Source organism: Monodon monoceros, unplaced genomic scaffold, assembly GCF_005190385.1.
Source record: "Monodon monoceros isolate NGI ecotype Baffin Bay Population unplaced genomic scaffold, NGI_Narwhal_1 Super_Scaffold_20, whole genome shotgun sequence".
NCBI classification, from domain to species: Eukaryota; Metazoa; Chordata; class Mammalia; order Artiodactyla; family Monodontidae; genus Monodon; species Monodon monoceros.
The window spans coordinates 120,795,843-120,823,359 of record NW_021703777.1 but is presented as its reverse complement, the minus strand read 5'-3'; the positions used below and the strand labels follow the sequence as shown (position 1 = coordinate 120,823,359).

The 27,517-nt window shown below is 36.0% G+C and overlaps 1 protein-coding gene across 1 annotated transcript in view; it reads right to left on the bottom strand.

Moving 5' to 3' along the window:
- FAT4 (FAT atypical cadherin 4) overlaps nucleotides 1-27,517 on the bottom strand; it is a 172,267-nt gene that overhangs the window by 25,655 nt on the left and 119,095 nt on the right. The window contains exons 7-10 of the mRNA XM_029235704.1: nucleotides 24,919-25,099; nucleotides 17,366-17,616; nucleotides 10,958-15,307; nucleotides 1,478-1,582 (exon numbers count right to left, since the gene is read on the bottom strand). Of these exons, the coding sequence (XP_029091537.1) occupies nucleotides 1,478-1,582; nucleotides 10,958-15,307; nucleotides 17,366-17,616; nucleotides 24,919-25,099 (4,887 nt within the window). The remainder of the gene's footprint in view (nucleotides 1-1,477; nucleotides 1,583-10,957; nucleotides 15,308-17,365; nucleotides 17,617-24,918; nucleotides 25,100-27,517) is intronic.

Genomic DNA, 27,517 nt, shown 5'->3' with positions numbered 1-27,517 from the left:
CGCTGCTCAATATTATGTAACAACCTAAATGGGAAAGGAATTTGAGAAAAGAGTAGATACATGTATATGTATAACTGAATCACTTTGCTGTACACTTGAAACTAACACCACATTGTTAATCAGCTATACTCCAATATAAAATAAAAAGTTTAAAAAAAACAGAGATAATTGAAAGAAAGACATTTTAGGAGATCTAACATTGTGGTTATTTCGACCTTGATCTACCTTTTACTGCTTCGAGGGTATTATTAGTGAGAATCTGAAGAAGTTTTAAAAAAGAGAGGTACTGTGAATATCATCCTGGACTGAAAATAAAATTGTGTTTTAGTCAATATACCATTTTGAGGTTGTTTTGTTTTGTTTTCACTGTTTGACTGTAGACAAATCCCTCAATTTCTGGGCCTCAGAACCATTGCTAAAATACAAGCCTCACAATTAGATATTTTTATATTCTGTTTTTCTTTATCATTCTTTTGATATTGTGCTTTAGAACTAGATAGTCATAGAATTACTTGAAAATGAATTAATGTTACATTTACTGGTTACTAGAAACCTGAAATTCTTTTTAAGTTCTATTCTCTACTATACATTGAGATTCACTTTTCAGGTCCACGTAGCACTGTAATAAATATATTCAAGGAAAGACTAGAAAAAAATCCTTCTCCTCTCTTGCCTATGGAGAAAGACAGAGTCTCTAACTACTGCAGGGCCCCTGGAGAAGAATACTTTATTGTGGAGTAAAGCAGCTTTTAAATAAATGGAATAATCACCAACCTATGAAACAAACCAAGTTAAAATAAAAGCTTCCTGCAAAGCTGTTCTCATAGTTCTTGGCTGTCCCAGTGTAGGGTAACATTTGGGTGAGACCTGGAAGGAATCCTTTAATTCATTCCACTACGATGACTAAATATGCATGCATATGAAAAAATTCTTTTAACAATTTTCTTCCTTAACAGAACACATCATTCTGAATTTTGATTAGTTACACGACACTATCTACAAAGCCTGTATGAAAACTGCATGTCAAGTTACCAAATCATTCTAACTGAAGTGGTTGAATTAATGCAAAAAACAAAAGCAAAGAAGCAAAAGCAAAATAAAACAAAAACGTTTTGACTAGTCTTAAGGATTTTAGTAGAAAGTGATGTCAAATAGTTCTTAAAGGATTTTTCATTAGATAGGTTCTAGGCTAAAAAGAAGGCATACACAAGTTTTTGAGAGGAAATGTCCTGAGGAGACAACATCAAATTTAATAATCTTTGGTTGATTATTTTCTAGTAATGATCAAAACAATATATTCAATGGAATTTCCATAATTAACAGAAAATATTAAACCTTTGAGATTTTATTTTGCTAAAACCTCCTGTGTAAAACGACTAACATTTTCTTAGTCACTCCAAGACAAGATAAAACAAAATTGCTAAACTGTGCGCCAAAATAGATTGATATTTTATATCAACCACTAAGTTTTACTCACCAAACGGACAATGGCAGTAGTATGACTCCACACCACTTTGACAGGAACCACCATTAAAGCAGGGGTTGCATTCACAGTAATTGACTGGAGATTCACAGATTTTCCCTGAAAAGCATCAAACTCATTTAAAAAATCCTTGCATAAATATATTAACACCATTACTGCATGACCATATGTAATAGTCTATCCTGAGAGAGCCTATCTTTGGAGAAAAGAAATACAAGAACATTTTACTTGACATGAGGACATAGGAATATTATATCTGAGTTCAAAGTCTTATTCAGTTGTCCTAATTTAAAGATGTGCATTATAATATTTAGGAAGTAATTTACATAATCATCTTGGAAGGAACTACTGTTTTCAGGGAAATCACAAATGGTGAACATATTTAAATGTTTTCACTGAATTTATTTTCTCTTGTCGATGCCAATTTTTTCATGTATTATAACTGGAGAGTTGAAACTTCTGCAGTATAATTTTCACCATCGAGATATCCTTAACTCAGATTTCTCAAAGGTAATAATGAATCTCATTTAGCTTATTTGCCAAATTACAATCCTTTCACTCTCGAGAAATATTCCTTAACTTTGACTTACCTGTTGTAAAGTACAGTAAGAAATAAAAAGACACGTCAAACACAGTTTCAAATATTTATGAAAATTTATTCTTGACTATAGATTATATATGCTCTGTCTTTCTTCTAAACCAATAATGCCTAGCAAGCATATATTTCAGTGTATAAAGACTTCTCATACATCATCTTGTTAATTGAATCTGTTAATATTGACTGAGTGCCTATTATGGGCCAGGCATGCTAGAAGATGAAGGTCTGACAGTTAAAAAGCAGACAAGTGTCTTTACATGATGTCTCCACTTTAGTGGGGGAAACTGATCCACACAACAGGAAACATATTTCACAGATGGCGGAGAAGAAGCCTTTGGAGGGTAATCTCTTGCCAAAGAAATTATAAAACTATGGTACAGACCACTGTAACTCTGCTCCCATATCCAGGTTTCAGACAGCTATAATTGAATAATTAATCGCCTAGTAGGCAAAACTTAGGGTATGAGGCCAGTCCCATCTGTGTTTTGTTATCGTTGTGATGCTGTGTGGTTTTTTATGCAAATGTAAATTTGTTCTAATATCACTGTTCTATAATAAATATTGTAATCATTTAACATATTTGTTAGAATAGTTTTTAGTTTTCTGATTTGAGGAAATAATGATATTTCTTAATTTCCTAAGAAATTAAGACATTTCTTAGAGTTCTTAATTTCCATTCATTGACAGGAGGGAGAGTTTATTTCTGTAAAGCTATTACCTACTTCCCAGCATGACTGCACTAATGCCTTTATTCAATGTCTCATGAAAGGGCGTAAGCTTTATATGCACAACTAGACCCTGTTGTGCATAGATAATCCATTTCATCATAATAACTATGCTTGAAACACAGTCAAAGTTTTTGTTTAATTCATTTCTGCTTTTGTGGCTTGATTTTGTAGCCACACTTGCTGGTTTGTTTGAAATTGTGAGTGTGAGTCAGATTTCATGACACTGCTAACGGTCATACACACAAAATTTTTCCCTTTATAAATAAAATTGGGAATCTCCTTACAAGGCAAAACAGTACAATTTCAGAATACCTTTCTATTCTAAGGGGAAATAATGAAAATAAACAAGTTAACAATCTAGAAGCACAGAAATTAAGTTTTAAGTACTTTAGCAATGAGTCATACTAGAGAAACAGGCAGGACAAATTTATTCTAAGCCCATACAAACTATCACACCAGAGAGATGCTGTGCCATGGGAGAACTCTCTTCTCTGGGTGTTTTCTAAGTGGATTTGTGACAGATTGTTCTAGAGAAGTGTACTTTTTTTCCCTTAATACAATGCTGATACCACTCAATAGAGAATGAAATAAGACCTATTGACTATACTATTGATTATTTACCTAGTATCAGGAGAGTCACATCCCAGTCCTTACATTTTTTCCACTGTAAGATTATGCGTAATTTTCACATGTGCTGTTGTACTAAGTAAGGTTTTATTTTCTTCTTTTCCTTTCCTTTTTTGAAAATTTCTTTTAGAGTTTTGTTAAAAGTAGCATGTATTAAGAATATAGACTAATATTCTTTACAGGTATGGTCAGTATAACCTTCAAGTTGTGAACACATATACGTAGGTTACAAAATCACAAACTTCACTTCTTGAAGACTGGAAATGGGGAACAAAGGCTAAACAGTTTAGCGGGTGTGGTCATGTACACTTACTCAAGTATTTGGACCTATGTGCTCTCCAAGAACAATGTATGACTATAAAAACCCAAATCATTGATCCTGTAAATCTTAACTCTCTACTTTTTTGAATCTTATTGGAAAAGACCACCTTGAATCTTGGTTTCTACAGCAATAACAACAAAGAAATTTAGGGTTTTTTAAAAATAAATATATAAAAGGGTTATTTTATTTACTCCTTACAAAATAAGATTTTAACACAGACATCTGAATTTAATTCAAATACAAACTATGAGCTATTTCAGTTAGTCCAAAGCAAGAGGTGGAAAGAAACCCCAAAATAAATATGACTTACTCATGTGTTAAAACATACAGTGACTACATAAATAGAAGCAGCTACAAACTGAGAAAATATTAGTTTGAGAATGAATGTCTTTTAAGGAGAAAGAAAATTCAATCTTTCATTTGACATTTTATTTTAAGCCAGAGTTTTATCTTCATATTTGTCAAAAATTTAAGAAATGAATTTTCTAGGGGTTATGCAAATGAACTTTTTGTTGAGTTTGGGTAAAATAGTATTATTTGTTGTTGTTAGAGTATGTAAATTATTTACCATTCAAAACTTTAGTTTGAGTACTCCATTTATTGAGTAATATTTTTATTTTACAATTAGTAAATTTCAAAGAGGTTGCCATACTAGATTCCAAGATACAGTTTGAAAACTCAATGTTGCAATTTAAGTTATTATTAAAAGAACATTTTTTCTTACATGTGAAGGAAAGATGTCATAATTTTACTTAGAATCAAAAAGCCTTTAAATGCGTATTTCTAGGGTTTGAAAAGTTTATGCTCTATTACCCAATTAGAAGTCAGCAACAAATTCTGTATTGTTCTGCACACATCTATGTTAGTGGCATAATGATTATCAGAGAATGCAGCAGTTTGAATTACTCTAACATGCTTCTGGTACAAACAATCTGATGTGTTGGAGCACCGTGAAACAAAATTTTGCATCATTAACTTAATTAATGCTGCAAGTCAATTAACAATATTTGTCAGTGCCTTGAGGCTTGGAAGTATGCTGATAGGACTTGCACAGAGAAAGGCATTTATGTCTCCTGAACTCAAGAAGCCTTTTTCTATTGAAATATGTTAACTGTCAGAGCAGCTGTTTAGAGGAATAAAGTGATCTCATTGCTTTGACATTCATCAATTAATGGTGTTGATATACATTATTTATTATAGATAGAAGGAGATATGCTTTCGGAAGTGTAAGCTCCTAGCACATGGAGAATGGGAACTGGTGAAGATGAAAGTGAATGCATAATAGGAGGCCAAGGTAAATCCAGACTTTTCAAGATTACAGTTTAAACTTACAGGAGAAATTTAGCATGTGTCTTCATGTTCTGGGGCAGAAGGTGTGATGAAGTGTTGAACATAAATCGAATCTGATGTGATCATCTATGATATTTTTGACAAGGATGTATATTCAAGTTTCACTTATTGCAATAGCACATTTTAATGTTAAGTTAGGTATAATTGTGCTAAATTTATTCTTGCCTGTTAAATTCAGCCACCCTATGGGGATATGATGATTTCTGATATCCCATAGTCTGTGTAGGCTTCAATTTAATAGCTTAGATCATATATATGTTAGATCACCACAAGTAATACTTTTGCATGTCTTGTGTTTATACACAGAGGAGAAGGAAGACCATGTGGAACTAACAAAGTTCATTTTATATCTAAATTGATTATTTTATTAGCAAATATAATTCCATAATACATATACGCTATATATTCTGAATGTTTATGCTTATAGGCTTTTTTATTGTTTTAATAGAAAGTAGCTGTTTTTTGCATGCTATGTAAATGAAAGGCACTATGAAGATAGCTCATCTAAATATCCTGATCAATTAGCATTATGGTTTTTCACATGGAAACAAAGCAAAAATATTATGCTTAAATGAGGGTCGCTAGTAATAAAACCAAAAAGAAAAAAAAAAACGGTCTTACCTTCGTATTTTAAAACACACACAAATACGATCTCAATGAGACTACAAATGATTATATATAATGATACACATAATATCTACAATATGCTTACAAATACACACTTATTTTCCACAGAAATAAGAAGCTTTTAAGCTACTAGAACCTGTTATTAATGCTTTAATAAGTTAATGTATCATTTGAGGCAAACTGTGTAATTCCACTCTTGGAAATAAAATTTGTTTATATTCCTTGGTTTCCTGATCACATGATCATTGACAACATTAATATATGACTGCTGTGATTTTAAAAGAATGACTCTTAGTTACAACTCCCATCTTCGTGAAAGCAAATGTTTGCCAAGTTTCTTGGTAAAATTACTATGCACAAACTGTAAATAACTTTACGGGCCTTTTTATACTGTCAAGTGACATGAAAGTGATGAATGGACAAATCTCATCCTCCCCTGACATACTGGGACTTACTAGAGAGCACAGGAAAACTTCTCCTTGTGGGAGTACACTCCTGGCGTTACTACAAATACCACACCTAAAATGCATCCAGATGTGTGAAAGTGAACAGGAAAGGTTAAAGGTGCTATGAACTAATTCTGTTATGAGAGACCAGGATTTAGAAATAAGTTCCATATACATGCTGCCCTTTATAACACCATTCATTACTATGAAGGATTTAATGCAGGGTGTACTGCAAACAGAAAACCTGGGAGCAGGAAGACAAATGCTGTGTGGTTACTGACTATAATTGTGCTTTCTAATTAGTGTTCTATTAAATGCAAGAAATTTTCATTTGTTTAGGAAAAGAAATATTAGGTCTGTAGTTATTAGGCTGATGTTTTCCTCCAGGGTTCCCCGAACTTCTGAGGCATGAATAATATGGAAGATATTTTCTTTCAATTTACTGGGTCATATTGACAGTTGATGCAATTTCTTATACTATTAAACTCCGTGAAAATCTAGACATTAATTTTTCACATGTTCTAGACTATATTAAAATTTATTCATCTTTTCTAATATACTCTACATATAGCTAATCAAAGCTTCATTTAGTGCTATTAACATAAAATTAAATTATAGGAAAATGTTCTTAACAGTGAAACAGAGAGTGATTATAACAGAAAATGAAGTCTCAGTATTTCTTTTCTCAGTTTCTTTTTGGTTCTTTTTCTAGTAACTAAGAAAAACCCACCCAAAATACAAGTTACACAAACAAATTAGTTTTCTCTAAAGTCATTAAATAAAAAATATTCTTATTCCATATTTATTATGTGACCCTATAGCCACAAACTTGAAAATAAACTTAAAAAAATAAATATATCAGGAATATGGTAGCAATATGATAATAACTATATCTCTTCATATCTTTTTGTTGTAATCATTCCATAATTTTCATTTTTCTACTTGCATCCTTACAGGATGTTCTCCACAAAGATCCCCTGTTGAGCTAATATTTAACCACTCTCTGTGGGGTGCTCTTAGGATAAAGTCTCTCAACTTGCATCAATTCATAAACACTCTTCTAATCTGTAGCACAATCTCTAGCTTCACATGAAATATTCAGTAGTGTGTGTGTGTGTGTGCGTGTGTGTGTGTGTGTGTGTGTGATGGGGGGCAGCAGCTGAGAATTATTTTAATCAGAAAGTTTATAATCTCTCACAGCTCCAATTTGCAATGCCACTGACTTTAAAAATCACTGAAAAAAAATGCAGTGAAAGTCCACAATAGTAAATAGAGTATAAAATATAGGTGCTTTGAAATAATTCTGATGATCCAAAAAAATCTGAATACAATACATATAGACTTTGAAGAAGGCTTCACTAAGGCACTAATACTTAATGTTAACAGAGGTAAAATCTAGCCAGAATGAATAGTTAAAAATTCATTCTGTGAGGCACACTTGTGCTTAAGTATGAATTTTGTTTTATGACTTATTAGCTCTGATTGGTTCTTTAAGATGTTTTGGTGCATTAGCTCCACCTTCCTGAGTCAGGTTACCTGGTAAAGACTAGCTGGAAAAAAGTAACTCAAAATGATACTTGAGAGATTACCTTTCCAAAGAACATTAAACATTTACAGACATTTAAACAATGCATTCCTAATTTATTGTGTGGGTTAACAATTTGTCAGCATGGTTTTTCATATACTGTTTTCTGCAAAACCAAACAAAGAAATAAAACTATCAGACTTTAATTATCCGCTAGTTTTACTGGATGGACTTTGCATATAGAATTTGGAAACAAAGAATAACATTAATTTAAAAATGTAAGATTTATATGAAGCATTCAATTATACGTTTGTTTATATCATTCCTGATCAATTGGATTATCTCCAATTATGCAAACAGGGACTAAAGTGAGCTCTGAGGAGGGACCGCATGTAAAATTAATACATTACTTCAAATGATGTCCCTTAGAGAAAGAGGTTATGATCCCGTTTTTGGCAGCTCTGGGCCTAGAGTCACCAGAGTGTAGGCTCAGCTTCCTACAACATAAAATAGGAGCAGTAGGAGGATCTTTCTATGTCAGATACTCTCTGTTGACACCCAGCTCCATTCCATCCTTCTGTATTGCAGGGACTGGAAGTTGGAAACTATCACTTTTTCAGACTCCCTTCCAGCAGGACTCAGGTTTAGCTTCTGCCAGTGGGTGAGAGTTGAATGATATCTGAAGGGTGACAGCAAAGCAGGGACTGTTCTCCTGGGAATCACTCACTGCAGAACTGCAGTGATGATCAGCAGTGGTTTCTGGAAATACCCGCAATGTCTTTACTGCTGAGGTTATGGGTGAATTTTCCTGACCTTCACTCTTATCCAGTTTGAGGATTCCAATACCTATCTCATAGGCTTTTTGTGCGGTTTAAGTAGAATAATGGGAAAAAAAATTCTTAGAAGATATCACAGGCCCACTAGCAAAACTCTCTAGCAAGTGCAGATCAAAGTGTGATGAGACGTGACAGGCATATAAAGAGCAGAGGCTCTGGAGTAAAGCTTTTAGTCAAAATTCAGATCACTTTCTGTGCCATGCTGGAGGCAAGTTATCTCATCTCCAATCTCTCTAAGATCCAAATCGTTTTGTTTTTAAACGGGAATGATAAAAATATTCATTTAATAGAGTTGTGAGAAGAACTGAATAAATAAGTGAATAACAATGTCTGTGATGCAAGGAGCTTTAAGCAGTGTTTTAAATGGTCACTCGATAAATGTTATTAATATTTCATCATGAAAGAAGAGTATGCTTAAAAGTTTCAACAACCACATTTAGAAAAGGATGTGGTGTATGTTTAAGTAAAATGAAACAAATAAAGAAACAAACTACAGAGAAGTGAAGTGAAAGGGCTAGTTCTGTGTCCCTTCATGCAGTAAGTAACATTTATGCTGAGATCAGCATAGGGTGCCTTGCTAACACACTTTCCCTCTTCCCCATCTACTACCCAATGCAGTCACACTTTCTTCATTCCAGAACTAAGCGTCCACTCACTCTAAGTGTGAATCAGTGTATTATACTAAAATGGGACAAATAAATCATCTTTATTGTTGAATTCCCAACAGAGGAAGTAACAGGGGGTGTGGTTGGTGGGGGGAGAAGTGTGGGAAAGAGTGAAGAAGGTTTTCTAGAAACCCTGAACTCATAACATGTATGTAAGCCTGTTATTCATGATCCTACAAGTACAACTCTGGTAAGACTCACGCTTACCTTGTGCCACTGAGGCTTGTCTTTATAGAAATCCTATGGCGTACCTCTACATCTACCATTATACTAACACTACTACTAACGCTGCTAATCGGCATTGTTACTTATTGAAAGCTGGGCTCTGTGCTAGGTGTTTTAAAAACATTATTTTTACTCATTACAACAACCCTAAAAGATAAGTAAAGTACGATTATTCCCATTTTACAGATGGGGGAGTTGAAGGTCAGCAAGCTAAGGTGACTTCCCAAAAGCTATAGATAAATCAAGTTCTGTCAAATCCCTTGATTCTTTCATTCGTATGTTTGCTGCCCCGTTTTTCTTTACATTTCAAGGACATTATTTTGTTAGAAGGCAAAGCTTATGAGACCTGCTTCGGCTTATTCAAACTTGCTTTATATCATCATCAAGCAATTCAATTCTCCAAATATAAAACTATAAGTATACACATGGTGGGCATCATTTTAAAATATGATATCCAAATACATTTTCTGAAAAACTTCTTTGAAAATAGTATTCTGCAAAACATCTACCAAATTTTTAAAAATATATCCTGGTTTTACCTATTTCACTGTACTTTAACTTGTGTTCATAAACACTACAGGGCAACCCAATGTAATATATATGCTCTAAAAATGTATACTGTGCAAATTACAGCAGAGAAATTGTCTCTCCTCAAACTTATCAACAGCATAAATTTATACACATTTGAAGGTGCACTAACTACAGATCAGCTAATAAATAAATAGGTGATAGATAGATAGGGATAGAAACAGGTATATTTATAAACATACATCATGTCCTATTAGGATGCCAAAGACTAGTCAAACAAATTTGCTCAATATATTTAACTCTGTTTCTAAAATGTCAAGGTACATTGTGGCTCAGATACCTTACAAATCAGCCTGTGATGTTTTCTAACCGACTACTACAAATAACAAGGCATTTTAATCTCAATCTGAATCACAGCTCTTGCTTCATTCTCCTCACAGTGTGGGTCAAATTTCAATAATCCTAATGATAATTATGATAAAAAATCATAAAGATGATCATGATAAAATGAAGGAACCAACAACAATAGTTGATAACTGTATTTAGGACATTAAATAGTCCAGGTCTTATACTTTAAATATACCATGGCCTTTAACTTTAGAACACTTTTTTGAAGATAGGATGCTCTTTTTGCTCTTGTACAAGACAAGAACTTAACCTCCGGAATGAACTGTGTAAGCTCACATCCCGACTCTACAACAAATCAACTGAGTCACCTTAGAACACCAACTCAACTTCTCTCTACATCATCTCCCTCCTCTGTAAAACCTGGAAAATCATTATCCCTACCTCATAGGTTTCTTGTGAGAAGCAAGTGAAATAAATACAGATAAAGGGCTCAGAACAGTGTCTGGCCAATAGTAAATGCTTAAAGCATTTGCTGTGATTCTGCCTACTCTTTAGGGAAAATCATTTGAAAATGACAAAGTTCATGACTTTCTATTATACTTGATATGGCTAAAGTCTTGGTGGAAAAAAAAGCCAAACATTGTCATACCTGTGTATCCAGTTTTGCAAACACAGTTGAAGCCTCCTGGAAAGTTCTGGCAGATGGCACTGTTCTTGCAGGGACTAGGCAGGCACTCGTTGATATCTCTCTCACAGGCCCTGCCAGTGAAGCCATCTGGGCAGCTGCATGAAAATCCTCCCACTAAATTGTGACAGGTCCCACCATTGTGGCAAGGGGACGGAAGGCATTCGTCTATGTCTATTTCACACCAGCTGCCAGTATAGCCCGGCAGACACTTGCATAAGAAAGGCTGCAAAGGTTCATTTGCCACGATGATGACTGGAAGGCTCTCGTGGCTCTTTAATTCGAAGCTCACGGCCAGTCTCCTTACACAGCTCCCTCCGTTCTGACATGGGCCAGGAGCACAGGAGTCGTGATCCACAGATTCTACCTTCACTCCACTCTGCCGGAAGAGGATCTCTTTGATGCTTTCGAAGAAGGTGGCTACACCGCTGGGATTCACATACTGATTATGGTTTCGCTTCACAGCTGCCAGAAGAAATGTTCTATTGTTCCCTTCATAGGCCCCATACAGTTGCACAGCGGTCCCAAGGCCAGTCAGCTGTGAACTGGCAATGCGTAAGAAATGAAGGTAGTGGTTCGTCAAGAAGTCCTTTACACTTGGTACACTGAGACGCAGTAGGATGCTGTTATCCACTGTCGTGTTGGAAAATCCAGTGAAGAAAACTCGGATATTGCTGGTGACCGTGCTGTGGACGCCATCATTGCTGAGGACAGTCAGGTCAAACGTGCCATCTGTGGACCTTGGCTGGGAACTCAGATTGCAAGTGCCCCTTGGAATACTGAAGAGGCTCGTAACTCCTGAAGTCAGGGAGCAGTGGAAGGTGTCTAACACATCGGGATCCTGTGGCTTCACGGAGCCTAAAATCCCACCAGGAAACAAGTTGCCGTAATAGTTAACAAATATCTCCACTGTCCGAGACTGTGAAGGGTTGTCATTTTGGTCTATCACTGTGATATGCACGGTTCCTGTGGAAGACATCTGAGGAACACCGGAGTCCCTAGTGACCACAGACAGATAGAAGTCTGCAATTTGCTCTCTGTCAATCTCTCTAGTTGTGCTCAGAACTCCAGCAGTGTTCAGACTAAAATAGCTGGTGGCAGGGCCCGTGCTCAGCAAGTAATAGGTAAAGGGGCCTTGGTTTGGAGGGAGGTCAGGATCCGTGGACTGAAGGGCCATCACCAGAGTTCCTGGGCGTTTGTTTTCCATAACTTCTCCCTCACTGATGGTCAGCATAGGCCCATTATCATTTATATCTTCCAGGGTGACTAATAAGGAGGCACTTCCTGTAGCTGAGGGGGTCCCTGAATCCACAGCTAAAACTGTGAGATTATAGATGGGTAGGGTTTCTCGATCTAATTCTGCAGTAACGGTGATCTGTCCTGTCTGTGGATTAATGGAAAAGGCACCATTTTCATTCCCTGATCCAATAAAATAGGAAAACCTACTCCAGCTGGGAACAGAGTCTGAGTCGAAGGCACTGACAAAGGTCACATGAGTTCCCGTTGGGACCCCTTCACTGATCTGAACACTGTAGATGTTTAGACTAAAAACGGGTGGGTCATTGGCATCAAGCACAGTGACATTTACAGTGACCTCATCGATGTCTGCACCCCTAATGCTGCCAAAATTCTTGGCCAGTACCTTCAAAGATACCCTTTCTTCTTTTTCTCTATCAAGAAGTCCAGAAACATAAATTTGTCCAGTCTTCTTGTTGATCTGGAAACCCTTCTTTCTACTGTTACCAAAAATCAAATAATGCACTTCCCCATCAGTGCCCAAATCACGGTCACTGGCAAACACTTCTCCAACAATAGTACATTTAGGAGCTGCTTCTGAGATTTCAAAATAGTAAAGTTTGGAAACAAAACGAGGCACATATTCATTTGTCCCTTTTAACTGTATATTAACAGTGGCAAAACTGCACCTTTCTTCATCGGGGACATTGAAAGCTTTCACAGTAAGGTGGTAGCTCTGCTTGGTTTCAAAATCCAAGAAGCCTTGAGTGGTGATGACTCCTGTGTTGGGGTCAATGACAAAGAGGTCACTGTCAGATGACTGTATAGTATATGCAGTCACAGCATTGGTTCCAGAGTCGGCATCCGTTGCATTTAGGTGGATAACTGTCGTCCCACTGGGGGCATTTTCCAAAACAGTGGGGAAATATTCATCAGGGAGGAACACTGGAGAATTGTCATTCACATCAATCACGTCTACAGTCACACTGCAGTAACCAGTCCTTGCAACCCAGCCTCCATCTGTAGCACTAATGGTCATTTCGTGTTTCTGGCATAGCTCATAATCAAGAGCTTTGGCTAGTGTTAATACACCTGTGGAGGAATTGATTGCAAAGATGCCTTCTTCATTTCCTGAGGAAATACTGTACTTAATCAAGCCATTCATAGCCGTGTCTCTATCTCTTGCAGAAACGGTTCTGACAATGGCCCCAATACTATGGCTTTCAGGGATGGTTGCACTCATGTGGCTTTGAGAGAATTCAGGTGTGTGGTAGTTTTCCTCAGTGACAATTATTTGAACAGTTGCTTGGGATGAAAGTGGAGGGTTTCCCTTATCCTTCGCGGTGACAGTGATCAAAAAGTTTTGATTCAAGTCAGATATCAGGGGAGCTGCTACTGAAATCCACCCTGTATTATTGTCTAACTTAAATTTTCCCAAATGATTTTCATTCGAAATGAAATACTCCACTTCAGAATTCAATCCAAAATCTTTCTCATCTACTGCAGTAACTTTGATTAACTTTGTACCAATTTTAACATGTTTGGTGACTGGAGTAAAATATGCAGTTTTAAGAAATTGTGGTGCATTGTCATTACTGTCCACCGTGTTGATGGTAACTGTTGTCTCACTAAGTAATGCAGGATTACCTCGATCTGAAGATGTCACTATAAAGCTATGTCTGTTGATGTTCACGTTACTGAAGCCACTGACGTTCTGGTATATTAAGACCTGTTTATTGAAAATCTCTCCTGTGGTGGCATTAATCCTGAAGTACTCTGACTGAGATTTTATAAAATAAAACACTTGTCCGTTTGATCCCTCATCAGGGTCTGTTGCAGATACCTGAGTCACTCTGGAGCCAGTTTCAGTAAGTTCAGGAAAATCTAAGTAATAGGATGGTCTGCTAAATCTTGGAGCATTGTCATTGACATCTGTCACAAATATTGTGACATCTGTACTTACAGTCCACCCAGAATCGTGGGCAGAAACTCGGATTCTGTAACGGTCTGTGTCTTCTCTATTTAAAGGTCTACTAATTACAATATCCCCAGTGCTGGGATTAATCGTAAACGGAAGACTTGTGTCCATTATAGAATATCTACTAACTGCATTTACACCAATATCTTCATCAGAAGTTGTGACACGTGTAACTGTGTACCCTAATGGGGAATTTTCAGGAACATGGGCACTGAATATCTGCGAAAACCTAGGGGCATTATCATTTTCATCTAAAATGTTAATGATGACTTTTACTGAGGTGCTCTGAGAAGGGGAGCCTTTGTCTGAGGACTTTATGGTAAGCACATGCTGAGATATTTTTTCCCGGTCTAAAGGTCGAATGCTTCTAACTTCACCAGTAGCATGATTGATACTGAAACTATGTTCTCTGTTGCCATTAACAATTTCATAGTCTAACTGTCCATTGGGTCCACTATCCTTGTCCACTGCAGAAACAGTAAGTATTTTTCGAGGAGAAAGGTTTTCCAGTATTTCAGATATAAATGGATCTTCCTTAAAAACTGGGGAATTATCATTGACATCTAATACTGTTATGTCAAGTTTCTCATAAGAGGAGAAAGGAGGGAAACCTCCATCTCTGGCTTCTATCCATACAACATATTTTTGTATCTTTTCAAAATCCAGAGGTTGACTAATGGACACCTGCCCTGATAACTGATCAGTCTGAAATGTGTTGCCAAGGTTCCCACTTGCAATATAATAGGACAGAGGTTCTCCTCTCAAGGAGGACCCTGTTATGGTAGTGACAAGAGTGCCTACTGGTTGGTCTTCAGGAAACACGAAAGTTTGTTCTTTGGCTCTGACTTTAGGGAAATCTGCTTTGTTCACAAATCGAACAGTCACTGTTGTAGAATCTGTCTTTGGAAATGAGCCACCGTCTTTTACATGCACAGAAAATGTCACTTCTGAAGTGCCATTTAGTGGTCTGGCTGCCATAATAGCTCCTCTCAGTGGGTCAATGTGAAATTTTTCAGAGTTTCTACCCGAAAGAGAATAATGTAGTTCAGCATTGGGTCCAAAATCAGCATCTGTGACAGTAACCGCAAAGACGAAGGAACCTATAAAAGAGGGAGTGTGCAGTTATAATCTCATGGAACCCCAATAAAACATTTGATAGTAAGTTAAAACACTATATTAAAACTATATATAAAACACTATATTGCTACCTGACATAACTTTATTTCCCCATGATTACTAGTGGAGAACAGTACCTCTTATATTGTCTCTGAAGTTCCCCAGTCAAATCTAACAATAGTCTTCAGGAACTGACCTGCCATTATCTACCTAAAACCCATGCAGTCTAGTGAATTTAATAATTTTCAGTATGCCTTTGCGAGAAGCACAGGGAAGGGCAACAGCTAATCCTTCCGAATTATAGTTCCTAGGAGAAAAATCTGTACATAACAGAACTTCCAACAAACACGATAATACAGGAGTTCTGCTAAGAACTATGTTTATGCCCAATGGGGGAAAAAAATAATTGCCCTATTATGTCTTAAAATATTATTGAATTACCTTTTATGTAATCATGTCAACAAAAATAACATGTTTAAAAAATTACTGTTGATTCCTTATACCCACTCTTTTATAGCAAAATTCTCTTATCTGTGAACTATTCTCATATGGAGATGAAGTGTATATATGTATGCGTGCATATATATATATATATATATATATATATATATATATAAGAACAATTATAAATTACACACACACATATATGAACAATTATAAAGTACACACACACACACACACACACACACATATATAAACAATGATAAAGTAGTAAGAAATAAGAAATGAGGAAGAATGGACTCAATTTGGATTCCAAAAGTCAATGCTTGGGATGAGGGCCAATTGGACAGATTGTAGAGGAGATAACGCTGAAAAGCTGCCATAAGGACGTGTTTTCGATGAACTTATTCAGAAACCTTTCCCAAACCTGCACTCCTACCCGTAACAGAAGAGTTTGTGACACAAGTGAAAAGTCTCTAATTTAAAAAAAGGCCAGTGATTCTGATTAATTATAATATGTCTAATGAGGAAAAAAATGCTTAAGCCTTACTCACTTTGTACAGGAGATGTTATATTGCATCACCACACATTGGGTGTGATTAGAATCATGCCTGCCAGCATCATTTCAGCTGAAGGCCGTCATCAGGGGTTTATGACTTCACTATTGACATTTCCTTTTGATAGAAATTTGGCACAATAATTTATGGATTTTATACTTGCAATTGGTATCAGTTAGACATTCTCAAGTGAATAGAAGATCAAAGATCACTAGAGGAGAAATCCTGCATCCGTTTCTTTGTTTTTCTAATTAAAAGTATCTTAAAGCAAGGAAAATTAATTATGGCCTTTATTTGTATATTTTCCTGTTTCAAAATTCATTTCAGAAATCACCAATGGTAGATGATTTGTGTAGTGCCTAAGAGAGTAGGCCGTTCCTTGCAAAGAAGCAAACAAAACCAAACTAAATTTAAAAGAGATGCAGAAAGCTAAATACACATTGTCAATACGAAAGTGTTTCATGAACGGCTTCATAGTCATACTAACGGAAGAAAAACTTCACTCATCAAAACTAGAGTAAAATATTTACAGTAATAATTAACGAGAAGGATTCCTTCATTAAACCTTTTGAAAACTTATCTATCTATGAAGCATTGAATAAAATATTCAGTTTCTACTAAGAGATACAGTTGAAGGCCTATTACTTCCCAGATAATGTTTCAGGTGCTTGGATATGGCATGGAAAAAGAGATAATGTCCCTCCTATCAAGGAACACACAAATTACATCTCAGGACAGAACCCTCCTTGACTACAAAGTGAAATCTATTCTAATCTTTAACAATATTCAAGTAAAATTAAGAAACAGCACTAGGAAAGGTGTGGCAATTATAAAACCTTAAATACAATTAGTCTGGGAAGAAAGAATTAATTTGCAAGATTCGATGTTCCTTCAATTTATTTAGGCGAGAGTTGAATTTTAGAGGATTTCCCAACTTTGGCTATATCAGAAATATACACGTAAAAATAACAGCAATGTAATTATAGAAAGTGTCCAATGTATAGTTTTTATTTATATATGAGACCTCCGAGTTGGTGTGGTTACCTGGAAGAGTAGGGGACGGGATATGTGTGACATACGGGTGATGCTGAAACCTTGGTGGGTTGTCGTTGACGTCAGTCACCGTGACGAGCACACTGGTGGAACTGGAAAGAGGCTCCGGGGATCCAGCATCACATGCAACAACCACTAAAGTATAATTCTCTTTTGTTTCCCTGTCTAGCAACGCACTGGTGATGATTTGTCCTGTGGATGGGTTGATGGTGAACTGAGAATTTCCACCAATGATCCTATAACTAAAGCAGAGAGCAGACATGGGCATATTTCTTCCAGTTTTAATGCTGCAACATCTATTTACTATAATTTAATGACCGAGGCAGAAATGTCAAGAAAAACATTACAAGTAAGATCACACAACAACGAAAGGATATGGCAAGTTCAAATTTTATGTGAACATCACATTAACAATCTTTATTGTGAGATATCCCATGACCTCAAGCAGGTCCTCACAAGGTTTGTGGGTTTCTTAAATCATGCAAGTCCCCAGAATATACCCAGAAGACTACTGTGTTTTAAATAAACCAGCCTGAGAGCATAAATCAGGGCCTTGCTCTAATATTGTGGTCAGTGGCCAGGATCACAAATGAACATCTGTTAAATGAATCTAAAAATTATTTTTTCTGCTGTGCACCATAATATACCAGAAAGGTCAGTGGAAGATCTTTTTCTTTAAAGACCAAACAAAGTATTTGACACATACTGACTGTCCAGAACAACTCAAGAACTGATTATTTATACAGAGACATTCCTAGTTACGAATTCTCTCGTTTGCTATTCCTCATATGGCCATGCTGCTTTGCTTTCTTGTTGTAAGGAGAGGTATGACATCTTCATGGATATTTTGATGCTAACCAGATTGGTTAGCGGGGAGGAGTTTCCACTGAGAATAGCTTCTATCTTCTTTCTGAAGAAAAAAGCTGTCTGTATATATTCCTGAGAGGTCAGCTGGGAAAGAAGTAGCTAAGCTTGAAGGTTCAGAAGCTGGCTGTGGTCCATAATTTTTTAAGTTGGAGGGTAGCGAGATAATAGACATCTTTCAAAGCTTTCTCCTTTATGCCAACAAAGAAATGCCCTTGTTGGAACTAACTGGTGTTTCTACAGTTTGGTTTGTGTCCATAAAATCATAGCAACAGCAAGTGCCTAATAGAAACAGCAAGAAAAACCTTGCATTGCAGCCAGTGCACATTTCTCCTATGAAGTTCATCATTTAAAACAAACATTTCAGCATCTTCATCCTTTTTAGAGACATAATGAACCGTTGGGAGCTATTTCTTTTTTTTAAATAGAGGTTCTATAAAATGAGAGCTAAATAGAAAAAGAATAAAGAAGGAATTTGGTTGAGAAATGATATTAATATTGATAAAGTACTTGGTATCACTCAGATTTGAACACCCTTTGACACACCCACAGGCCACGATCAGGAGTGAGAACAGCACTGACTATATTTCCTGGCCCAGAAATGACCTTACAAAGTGTAATTACTATGCTTACACAGTAGAAGATATCTATTCCCTTTATCAAAATAAAAATAACAAAGGTTTGTAAATGATTTCTCAAAGTTAGAAATTCAGGACTCATGAAATAATCATATTGCCTTACCTTTTGGAGAAAGTCTGTAGACACCTGGATTATGAGAATTACGTGATTTTACTTTGGGAAACTTTGCTTCTATCGGTAGGTGTAGAAATGACCAAATAAGTTAATAGGGGTTGGAACAAGTGCTTCATAGTGCCACAAGCTTTCTTACAGCTTTATGGCAGCAAAGGTCAGGGTTCACTCAAATATTTGTTCCCTTAAGCATTTACAAATAAAAATAAGAAGGAGGCAAAATGTATGTAAATTTGATTTGGATGCTTTGTATGTGAGAAGACCGTGGTATATTAGAATGAACAATGTGTTGAAAGGCAAATGATGTGAGTTCTGGCCCAGGCTGAACTAAATAATCCATAGAGGAACTCTGTACTATAAATTCTTATTCTTTATTTTATGCTATTGCACATAAGATTGTCTGTTTAAAAGTAGGTAATATATTTATTAGTTTTAAAAATTAAAGAATAAAAGTGTATCAATAGTGTATTTTAAATATGAGATATTCTTTAATATCTCACAATATCTATAATACCAGTTTCAATCAAATTTATTCTTGTAAGTTACAAAAAGAAAGAGATAAAAGAAACATAGGGGACAATATAAATGGATGGACTGCTGAGATCACATGCCCAGGTTTTCCCTACTTGTATTATTTTGAGTCTTGTTTCACTTCTCATCTTTTCATGCATCTCTCTCCTGCTTCTCTGGTCCACATTAATTTCTTTTAAGGTTATGAACTTAGATCAAGTCTTGTGCTACCTTCTTAACAGCTAAACACCTACGCTGTTCTTTACAACTTTGCAGCATCTTACTGTGTTCTTAGGGTGCACCCAGCAGACTACAAGGCATTTTATATACGCTCTCATTTAAGTCTCAGAACAATCCTAACAGTTTGGTTTTGTACTACATTTTTTATCGATGAGGAATCTGAGTCTAAGGGAGGCTAATCTAGTTGCACAGAGAAACATGAAATCTATAAATGGTACATGGAGACTTTGAACTTCTGTCTTTATGACTTCAACATGCACTTTTTCCATTATCCTACAGTAGATGGAAGGTGGGACACAGCCTGGGGGGATGTGGGTGAGGCAAGGCACACTGTAGCTCTTGCTAAGGCCAAAAGGGATTCTTGCTCAGGTTTGTCGATGTAGAATCAGTTTACAATGATTTAGTTCAATGCAAATCAACAAGGTGTTAATTTTTTTTCTGACTCAAGAAATTACTGTTTCAAATTACTGGCATAAACTGATCATTGTTATCTAAAATCTAAATCAACTGTTGTTGCATTTGTGAAGCTGAAATATCCCCATTTGATTTTTTGAAACTTTTTTTACCTCTTCCTGAGATTTGCTACGGTCATAAGGCACTGCACTGTGGGCTGCTAGAATACAGTGATTTAGTAATAGTTTAGAAACTGGACTTTGGAACACAGTTCCCTTGGACATGAATTTTGATCTCATTCAAGTACTTAAATTCATAAAGTTTCTTAGCCTTTCTAAGTCTTCTCTATCTATAAAGTATTATACATATATGTATTCCTTTCATTTGGTAGTTTTGAGCATCAAATATAATTTCTTTTGAAAAGCACTTGGCAGAGTAATTAGTATGTGACAAGAATTCAAAGTTTAGGTTTATACACATAACAGTATATATACGTACATAATTATAATAATCTATTATATATAATCTCTTATAATCCATCTTTAGGTAAATGGATGAACTAATAGAGACATGGATAAGTAGGTAAAAAAAATTCTGTGCTCAAGCTTATACCCTAGATGGAAGAAAGACACATGGAAAAGTAAATACAAAACCAGGCAGTATGTTTAAGTGCTATGAAATTGCTCAGAAGCATTGTTTAGGGAATTCAGAAGACAAAGAGATCACTTTTGATAGAAAAGCCTTTCTTCGAGAAATGTAAATTTAGGCTAAGTCTTAAAGAGGTTACCCACCTTACAATAGTATCGTAAAGGGAGAATGAAGGTATTTTAGGCTAGGAGTCAACAAATTTTTTTCTGTAAAGGACCAGTTAGTAAATACTTTCAGCTCTTTAGGCCATCAGATCTTTGTTGCAACACTCAACTTGCTGTGATTTAATGCAAAAGCAGCCGCAGACAATATGTACATGAATGGGCATAGCTATTTTTCAGTAACACTTTATTTACAAAACTAGGCACTGGGTCGAATTTGGCTTGCAGGCTGCCGTTTGCAGAACCCTGGTCTAGGATATAGAAGGATTTGAACAGAGCCATAATGCTTGGAAAAGCACAGGTCCTTTTCCCAGGAGCAGAAAGTGATCCAGTGAGGCTGAAAGTTTGGCTATACATTTGTACAGAATAAGCTTGGAAAGATGCTGGGACTGTTTACGGAGTGGCTGGAATATGCAGACTGGGCGTTATGCCCTAGGCAAACTGGAAGTTGAAAGATTTTGAGGAGGGGGGAGTATCGTTAAAGCTGAGCCACTGAGCTAGCTGTTTCATGTTACTGCCATTTTCCTTTCATTCACTGACTCAGGCTTTGCTTTATCCAAATCACTTTCTACAACACTGAGAGAGGAATCATCATAAAACATAAACTAATCATGTTATTGCCCATCTTAAAACATTTCAGCTGTTTCTCCTACTAGACACAGAAAGAAATGTGAATTTTCTCCTATGGTATACAAGGCCCGTTCCTAACCCACACCAACCATACTGAACAGCTTTGTTTTTCTGATGCTATGTTTTTGCATAGATTTGGCTTTGCACCTGTTATTGTCTTTCCCTAGAATGCCTTTCATCCCTTGTTTGTCCATAAGCAACTCCTCTGTCTTTCCAAAACTCATCAATTACTTGAAGCTTATACTTATTTCCTCAGGTATCACTGAGTATGCTGTTCTTTCCACACATTCTGTTTAAACTATACTTGTTACAAGGTACTATAATTGTAATATTGCAAAATTACCTTCTATATTAAAGTGTTCTTATTAGAACTGAAGTGCTTAACTCCTCAGAACTTAACAAAGTATCTGGGACATCGTAAGGGCTCCAAGATTATACAGGATCATGTAATATATAGATTGGAAGGATTAGAAACCAGAGTAAGGAAAGTAAGTTAATTTTTATTGTAATAGTCCAGGCATGATGTAATTATGGACTGAACTAGGGTCTTGGCAGGAGGGATGCACAGAAAAGAATGAGTGCCAGAGGCATTAGGAAAGAAGAAACATGAAAACTTGTCCACTGAGTGAGCGTAGGGGGAGAGGATGACTGTAAGCCATCAAGATGGGAGGATGAAGAAAGCAAGGCAACATCATTAAAAGAGAGCAGTACACCAAGATGAGAAACAGAAAAGGTTAGTAGTTTCTGATATGTTGTTCTTATGACTTCTACCTCTATGTAGAAGTGCCTCCTAGGGAGTTTTAAAGACGGGTGGGAATCTCCAGGATGGAGTCAGAGTTGATACAATAGGTTTAGAGGTTTTCTGTCTAGTTTTCTGGGTAACTTTTCTCATGGCTGCAGCCATGGAAATGGATGATTCTCTACTCTCTCTCTCTTTTACTCTTTCTCTCTCTCTCTCTCTCTCTCTCTCTCACACACACACACACACACACACACACACACACATACACACACGTGCGGGAAAATAAAGAAAGGAAAGAAAAGGACTGAGAAAAAATGCTGTGGCGAATGTCCAAATTTCTTTGGAGAGCTAGAAAGAGGGGATACAGAAGGCAAATTAGAAGGTGTGGTCAGAGACGCAGGATGAGAAATAAGAAATAACATTTACACAGACACTGAGGAGAAAAAAAATGCCAATAAGAAAGGCTGACCTGCGGTGCAAATATTGCAAAAGGCAAAGGAAAATAAAGACTCAGAAATCACTGGACTTGATAAATTTCAGTAGAATCTTCGAATAGTCTTTTTTGGTAAAGCAATGGAGGAGAAAGACTGAGAGATTTTTATGAATAAATGGCCAGAGAAAACTTTGAGGCAGTAACCCACCCTCTCAAAAATGTGGTGTGAAAACTGTGAGTAAAAGCAGCAGTTGTAAAGAATACTAGGATCATTCATTTAATGCATTTATTTAGGTGCCAGTCACTACTATGTTGTAGAATAATATATTAGGAATAAAATAGATATTAGAGTGATGAAAAGAAAAAAAAACTAGTATAAATTTAGTGACTTTCATGTCCCAATAATGTGTTAGAGACATTTGCACATATTAACTGATTCCATATATGATACTTGGCACCTAGTAATTGGTCAATATATATTTAATTCTCACAAATTTCGAAAGTAGCAATTCTTAACTCCACTTTTACTGATGGATACACTGAGCCTTAGAGACACTAAAATGACTTTCCTAAGTCATGTAAGTAAATAAAGGAACCAGAGCTCAATACCAGATATTCTGAGCATTTCTATAGGGATAAAGGTATGATCAAGGAAAGAAGGATTACCTGAAGATCCAGAGCAAAATGTAGTAACTTTTGAATTAATGATTTGAGGGAAATCGAATGGGATGGGATTAGGAGCACAGAGAAAGGGATTTGCCCTTGAATGTCAACCCTGTTGATACAGTTTTGTGACTTTCTCCAATGTTATGACATAAAAGAATTAAAAGTGAGGTTTTGAATGGAGATTTGGTCAGTTGGAGAAAAAAAAGGAATATATTTCTATAAGAGCTAAATTCTGGAATAGGTGTCTGGGAAACAAAGATATAAACTAGATAAAGATATAAACTAGATAAGCTAGTAATTAATGTAGGCTGGTTTACTAGAAGGGAAAATATTAAAAGTTATGTAAAGGGTTTAACTCAAAATAAGTATTCCATCCATTAAAATGCATAACTTGATCACACTGGTAGAAAGAAGAATATAAATAAATATTTCTTGGGTAGCTGCTGTGTAAAAGATCATGTTAGACCATATGGGAAAATTAACATCACACATAAAAGGTTGTGCTTTTAGAGAGTCCATCAGTAGTTGGGTAAATGACTTAAATATGTAATACTTAAATAGTCAATATAAAAATTAATACATAAAAGCTCTGTTAACCAGAGGAAAAAGTGGATTTTCTCCAGGATTCCATGAATAGCAAGGAGTGATTAACATCTAAAATATATATTCCATTAAAAACATATCAAGCCAGAGTAAATAAGATTTAGGTTGGCATAACAACTTACTATTCTGTGAAAATATTTTTCATTTAAGTTGTAATATTTGTCTGTCAATTTAAAGTGAACATAATAGTTTTTTGCAAGATAAAAATGGCATGGATTTTTATCATATCTGACTATATGATGGCACAGTCGTTTGAAGACTTTTCACCGATGGGTTTTAGCCCGGGGACTCTTGGCTGGCCATGGCTGCTTTGACAAAGAGAGTATTATGGAAGTGATTCTACACCGTTTCAAGGCCTGGCCTTTAAGAGCATTAGCAGCTTTCACCTGAGGTCCTTGTAAACCAGAGGTTCTTCTACCATATAAAGAAGTCCAACTACCCTGCTGAAGAACCACACTGAGAAGCTCTGAGATCGCATGATCAGAGAAGGGGTCCAACTGAGCCTAAAGTTCCAGCCATCCCTGCCAAGCCACCAGGCATGCGAGTGAAGCCATCTTGGACCCTCTAGGACAGAGTCACCAGGTAAATACCATAAGTGACACTAGTCAACCACAAGAAGTAGAAGAATCTCCCACTGACCCGTGCCCTAATTCCTCAACTACAAAATAATGAGATACAATAAAAATATAAATAAAATGAATAAGATAAAATTTTAGAACAATACATAAAATCATTATTGTTTAATCCTAATTTTAGGCATAGTTGGTTATTCAGCAATAGATAACCACAATTGGGCTATGAGTTAATGCTACAGAATTTCAGCAAAATGAAGCATTGTGTGCATTTAGTCCAAAGACTAACGTTTAATGAGAAAAATAATTAAAATTTACAAAGAAAAATGTACCTGATAACTGCATTTGTTGAAGCATCAGCATCTGAGGCATTTACCAATAAAACATCTGTCCCCGTTGGGTCATCTTCAGGAATTGTTGTGAAATACATTTTACTGGCAAAAGTGGGGACATTGTCATTGACATCATCCACTATGACATTGATAGTTCCAGTTCCGGTCAGGGCAGGGGATCCTAGAAGGAAAAGAAAATCAAGTCTTAATGTTCATAAATAACAAAAATAATAGCAAACTTAACAATTAGCTGTAGACAGAACTACGGAAGAGAATTTAGAAAACATCCCAAAGTAAAATTTGTGAACACATAGGCAAGTAATTGAGTGATTTTTTAGTGTTGTTACAAGAAAAAAAAATTTTATTTAGGGACTAGTATCCCAACTCTTTCCTAGTGATACTGCACAAAAGGAATACATCAACCTCTTATTCTATTTTAAAGGTGCTGATTCAGCAATGCAGAACACAACAATATCATTTAAATGCCACAAAAGAGGCACTTACAGTAAAGTAGCTCAAGCCAGATTTGGAGAATACGCCTGGGCCTGGAATAGCTGGCCAGCTGACAAGGCAGAGTTAAAAACTGTATTCCTAGATGTGACTCTCAATGTTATTGTCAACAAAATTCAACTGGGCTTCTGAGGCCTTTAAATCCCCTTTTCTGTACTAACCAATATTTGTTTGCAGAAATCTTAAAGAAGAAAGCTTCAAGTTAACATCAAAACTCTTCCACTTGCTGGAAATAACACTATGTCAATGAGCTGACTTGAAATCATTTTTATTGCATGTATTTAATATTTAAGGTAAATGTGAAACAATTCATTTTTTTTTCCTGTTCCAGTTCCGTTATCAGCATATGGTGAAAACCTAGCATTTAACAAAATCTTGGAGTACATGATCTGTACTACACAAGGTTAGCAGACTCTGTGGTGAAGATCAGATGATATATTTGGTTAGACTCTGTGGGTTGTCCCACAGGTAAATGGCAAATCATCTGTCCTTAGTTGTGTTTTCAAAATTAGTTTTCAAACTTTAATTTCTCTAAATAGAAATAATGAAAGTCTGTTTAACTGTATTTATGTACAATAAAATAAAGCCCTGGATACTCTCACTTTCTGTTTAAGATACTATTCTTTCTCCCATAAAATTATCTCCTGTTAAACGAAGTTTAAATTCTACTTATTTCCAGTACTCAACATTTTGTAAATAAAGCCATTCATTCTCTCGCTCATTTGTTTCTCTGTAAAATGTTTATGGAGTAGCTCTTTAGTATCAGGATGGTGTTGAGATTCACAGCCTTCCAATATTATTTTTTCATAATAATAATCTAGTGATTTGCTAGTATTTCCTTACTACTATTCAAACTTTTTCCTATTAGATTGTTATTATTGATGGCATAGTACCAATCAGCTTTTATGCTCAAATGTATAGGAACCAAAATCAACAGACTAGAAAATTACGGAATGCAGTGGTTTTAGTGATCTGGTATTTTTGTGCTCTATGTAAGGAAGCTCAAATTCTACGTTAGATAAAAAATGTGTAAGACCACTTGAACTGGGCAGTGTAATGAGGCATGATACCTCCCGGAAACCTATGCAATTAAATTTAGGCTGCAAGCTCACCTTTGTTGCCATATATATCCTTCTCCGTGACATAATTTATATTAAGCATTCCATTTACATTAACATATTTTTAAATTCATGACTGCAGAAATCCTACTTTTTAGGTGTTTGATTTTACATTAAAGGAAAGAAAACTAGTTCTCACTTTTTGCTTTTTTTGTACAATCGACTACAAATGTTAAAATACTGTAATTGCCTTTTTACTAGTAATTGCCTTTTTACTAGTCACTTAAACAATGGTAGGCTGATGTCACAAACATTTCACACCCAGAATAGATCTGGAAGTGTTATAAACACTGAAGGAGGAAGCACATTAAAATAATACATTTTAAATCTCACTCAACATATTAATAATGATAATTGCAAATATTTACTGAGTCTTTAGGTATTCAAGTACTGGTTGAAGAAGTTTACTTGCATTGTCTAATCTTCATAAGTTAGTACAACTCTTATCTCCATTTTATATATAAGTAAACTGAGAGAAAGGCTGAACAACATTTTTAGGGCCACAGACTTAGTGGGGAATGGAGCTGGGATTTGACTTGAATGCGGAGCTGTTGACTACTGGCAAAAAGCCATAAGGTGTTAGCAGCTGGACAGGTACTGCTCAGTGAGATGCTCTGGGACCCTGGGCAAGCCGATCCCCGAGAACAGCACAAGGCACAAGGTAGAGAAAAAGGTCCCTCTGTGAGGGACCCTAGCTATTGTCGAGGTTGTTTGTGGAGCATTTGGAGACAACAGTCTGGTCATGAATTTTGAATTTTTCATAGCACATGTTAAAACCAAAATCAATTTTTCTGGGGTATTATTTTTGGCCAATGTTTGGCCTAAAGCTCTTGAATGTGTTTAATTACATACAGTTTGATGAAATGGAAGTTAATGATGTGAATGATGTTAGTATTTCTCCCACTGGTTGCATTAAAAAAAATAACTAGAGGATATCTGTGCTTTTGTGTGGACAGAAGGGGATATCATGG